This window comes from Engraulis encrasicolus, chromosome 6, assembly GCF_034702125.1.
Source record: "Engraulis encrasicolus isolate BLACKSEA-1 chromosome 6, IST_EnEncr_1.0, whole genome shotgun sequence".
Lineage (NCBI taxonomy): Eukaryota > Metazoa > Chordata > Actinopteri > Clupeiformes > Engraulidae > Engraulis > Engraulis encrasicolus.
The window spans coordinates 50,415,694-50,420,179 of NC_085862.1; the positions used below are offsets into that span (position 1 = coordinate 50,415,694).

The window sequence follows — 4,486 nt, forward strand, 5'->3', positions numbered from 1 at the left end:
CACACACACACACACACACACACACACACACACACACACACACACACACTGTGCATTCCACAGTTCTCTGGTTTAACTTCTCCAAGAGTGAGAGAGACATTCTTCAAGGTCAGCGGACTGTTTTCTCCAACAACCTTTCAAGTTAAATTACCTGTGTATTGTTTACAAATCAAAGTAATGCTTTTGTGTCTATTCTATATCATAAATAATTATTATATGTATGCCTATATAAATATATGTGCATTGCATAATATATAAAATACATGTGATTATTTTATTTTATTTCAACATATAAAATTATAAAATGTAATTGTAATACGGGCTACTACCTCATGACTCTTGCTTTATCATGAGTAGGCTATTTGAAGCTGTTCCAAATTGACTTCCAAGTGTGTGAAATGATAGGGCCTATAATTTAGAACAGTTATAATATAATCTGATGTAGTTAGTAAATTAGCCTATATCCATCCCATTTTACACATGAATAAAAAAGTGATCAAAGACTGTGTGTATTGGCTGACACACACTTTGGAGGTGATCAAAAACAAAGGTGAAAGTCCTGAAAGAGAAACACTCTCAAGTAACGTAGACAGTTCAACTTATATTTCATCATCGGGTGCAAAGCGACCCTCTTTTCTATGTGCTTTAGAAGTGAGAAGGGCTGTGTTGTGTTTACATTGCCATTGTGTTTACATTTATTGGTAGGTCTCGAAGCTGGCAACGCCCTTCCTTATGCCCGATTCCTGCATAGCCTGTGTGCTTTTTGCCAGGGTTTGCGATGCCGGGTGGGTGGCAAAATAGCCTACAATACATGCTGAGTAGAAAAATAAATAAATCCACCTGCACGTCCGTGCATAAATGAAGAGCGCAATGCAACACACTGCCACCATGGCTGATTTCTTTGAGCACCTTACAGTGGAGCTGTTGTTACCCAGTCGCGACATGTGAATAAGTAGGCTATGTTCATTGCACATTCAAAATTCTAGTTTGCACAGTGAAAAAAATAAGCATCCCATTGCTGCAGTACCCAGAACACAACACAGTCAGGAAAATCAAAGCAGCATGGAAAGGTGGCTGGTTGCGCCGTTTGCGTGATGATGTTGGGAGTGACGACACCACAGTCTCATAGCACAGATCACCGAGGCAGATAGAGATCGAATCGAAGCAACTACTGGTGGAGGCACCGAGGACCAGCCATAGCGCCAGTGTTCGCCGAAACTGTGCTTTCTCAATCCGGCGAAAAGATGCTCCAGTTCGGCGGCAGGGTGTGCGGTTTCTCCGCGCTCGTCTCATTGGCTCTGCTGGGCACGGCGGCTGCATTTTCTGACCTGTTTGACAACCAACTGGGCGATATCAATTACTGCAAAAAGCAATGCCAGCTCACCATCAAAAACAAAAGCCCCACGAAAGTAAGTAATCTGCTTTGGTAGGCTACAGCATGATAATCCGTCGAGGATGAAATAAGACCAGCTGTAGGCTGTGGTGTGATGACATAATGCCGGAGGAGCTGTAGCCTACAAACTCCTCTCTCATTGTGCAGCAAGGCGCAGTCTGTCTGCGGACCGCCAGACCAGCCTGGAATAATTGAATATGTAGGCTGCTGTATCCACAGTATAGGCTACATCCGAAATGTTTGTTAAGTCGTCTGGCCCCAGCTATACGCCCAAAAACGCTGTCCATTTTTTAAAACGACTTTATTAGTGATGGAAACTACAGCCTTGGTTCTGCATGATCTATAAAGATAGCGGTAATCTGCATGATAATCCGTGAATTAATCGATTTTGTTCTTCAGCACGTTTTGTACTGCTGCCGCAAACGCAGACCATTAAATCACTATTACACTCTACAGAGAAAATAGATGGTGACGCATTTGTATTTCTCACGCATCCTGCAATTAGAAGGATCTGAAAATAAGAAAACGTTGCTGGTGTCAAGGTGCGCCTTTTGGACCAAAGCTGATTGGTGGTAGTGTCGTGATGAGGGGGAACACATTTCATTTTTCCAAAGCGAATTGTGTGTCTTTGGAGACATGGACGTTTGCCCGGATTTCAGATCCCAGGCTTCTTCTTTCTTGGATGACATTTTCCTCACTCTTCTCCCTAAGGAAACATAGATCATCCGTGTAGAACAAAGCAGCCTTGCCCGCCCTTGTATATATTTATGACCGGTTTGTATCGTAATAACGTGTCGAAATGATAAGATGAGATGAGATGTGAGGAAGGGAGCGGGAGCAGATCACAGCCCAAAAGAAGACGGCTCCGAGGAGAAGACAGTTCTCTTTCATCTCTCTGTCTCAGGTGCGCCACACAGGCAGTGGGAGAAGAAAGAATAGCGCCACCAGAAAGGGGCCGTTTAGCTCTAAAGAAGCCCCTGTCTGTATTGATTTGAATAGGCTGGTGATTAGTCCCTGAAGAAAGTCAAGCACGCCCCCAGACAGATGCGCTCAGCTTCTTTTATTCATGTGGCCACAAACACGCTGCGATGGCGTGTTCGAGCCAAATTTCATTGAGCCTGAAATTCAGGCCAAAGCCATAGGAACACTTCGACTTGGGTTCCATTTTGCGCTCCATTTGGTATTAGTGTTTTACGCGCATTAAATACCGTCTCCTTACGCGGGGATGCAGCGTGTGCACCAATTTGTTTGATGGGAATTCGCCGACAGCTCAGGGTAAATTTCATTGTCCCTCGGCGTTTTTATTTCTGCCATGTGTTGGCGCTATTTTAGTGATGGATCCCCCCGTTGACTATAATTAATGCGAGGATCATGCATGATGCCGATACCGGGCTCTGTCGGCTTGCTGAGCTCACCGGAAGAATGATGTGATCTTGCATGCCATTATGCAGAAAATCTAGACGCATATCAAAAGATCACATTTGATTATTTTTGTAGGCTATGTAGACGCAAGATTGCACAGCAGGAAAGATAATTCAAATGGGAAAGAGTAACTAAGTAGGCCTATCATTTCTCTAAATTTAGTGATGCTTGAATGGCATTAGCTTGGGAAACCAACTTTTTTTTTCATAGATGGTTAGAACTAAATGGAATCTGCTGCAAGAAGAAATAGAACACTCAAACAGAGAGGCAGCAGTAAAGCATTTATTGGCTTGTATTCATGATCAATCTTGTAGGCCTACACAGTGAAGCCTCTCCTATAAAGGGAGAGTGGTAGGCCCCCTGCTAGCATTGAGATACATTATTAATCCCGAAGGAAATTAGAGCAGGTGCCCCATAGCACAGTGCAGCATCACAAGGGGTAGCAAGGGAGAAGGGGAAAAAACAACCAACCCCACACCAGAATACTGTATGTGTAGGCTACAGTTTATGTACAGTGTTTCTGATATGATTTGCGTTTTTCTGCCACTTTTGTTTTATTTCGCTTTTTGCGCCTTAAAGCGATACTGTACAATTTCTGGAAATAAGCTCATCTTACACCTCCCCTTGAGTTAAATGAGTTTTACCTTTCTACCTCCAGTGGTTCTTTGAGTCTGGAGGTGCAAATTGTACCTCCAAGATAGGATATCATTACATCTTGTGGGTCCAACTAGCAGTTTGCTGGACCCATAAGGGTCAATGATAATTGCTAGCTTTTGTAACTGGAAATAGCATCACTAGACGAAGAGGATGGCTGAAAGAACAAAAGGAAGGTAAGGCTCAATCATTTAGGTGAAGGAGAGCATAATTAGCTCATTTCCAGAAATGGTACAGCTTCGCTCTAATTGAAGATAGGACAGTAGATAATATGACTGGGTTAGGGCTTGGAAATTACCCAGGCCACACTCGAACTTGGGTCTCCATGGGCCATATGAATGCTGAACCACAGATTCCTGTGCCTCCATATTTCTGTTTTGATGTTGATGCAAAACTCCATCACGAATGCCTGCCACAACACCTACTAGCTGTGCAATGTACAATGCACAACAACACATAGAGTCTAATTCTTTTTCAGTCTGTACCACTCTCTGAGTACATACTAAAGAACACAGCAAAACTTACTGGGTACCTTATCAATTCTGTGTACAGGCCTCTCGTACAGTATATGAAGCATACTATGAATGTACAGTACATTATTTATCATGCAATGAAAAGATTAAAAACAACTCTTGAGGCACTCCTTACTGAGGTTAAAAAGCCTTTATTGTGTTTCGACACATTGCCCACATTTTCATGATGTTTTTAATTCCGAATTAATAATTCCGGATTGTGAAGTGTTTACATGTTGTTTTTTAAAGCGGAATTAAGTTTTAGAATTCGGAAGTAAATGTCCCACGTAAACTCACCGATTGTCTTCATCAGGGCATTTCTGATGCGATGTCTCTCCTGATGCAGGACTCCATCATGAACGCGTGCCACCGTGGCTGCCGCCTCTACTCCATCTGCCAGTTCGTCAACGGCAATGCCGGCTTCAACACCAGCAAGGACGAGTGCCAGGGAGGTGAGGAGGTCAACGTCTCTGGGTCACGGCCATGGGGTTCAAGAGGTCAAAGG

The 4,486-nt window shown here is 43.3% G+C and overlaps 1 protein-coding gene across 1 annotated transcript in view; it reads left to right on the forward strand.

The window, feature by feature from the left end:
- Positions 1 to 1,142: 1,142 nt before the first annotated feature.
- tmem59l (transmembrane protein 59-like) overlaps positions 1,143 to 4,486 on the forward strand; it is a 28,300-nt gene continuing 24,956 nt past the window's right edge. The window contains exons 1-2 of the mRNA XM_063201887.1: positions 1,143 to 1,409; positions 4,328 to 4,433. Of these exons, the coding sequence (XP_063057957.1) occupies positions 1,245 to 1,409; positions 4,328 to 4,433 (271 nt within the window). The 5' untranslated portion in view covers positions 1,143 to 1,244. The remainder of the gene's footprint in view (positions 1,410 to 4,327; positions 4,434 to 4,486) is intronic.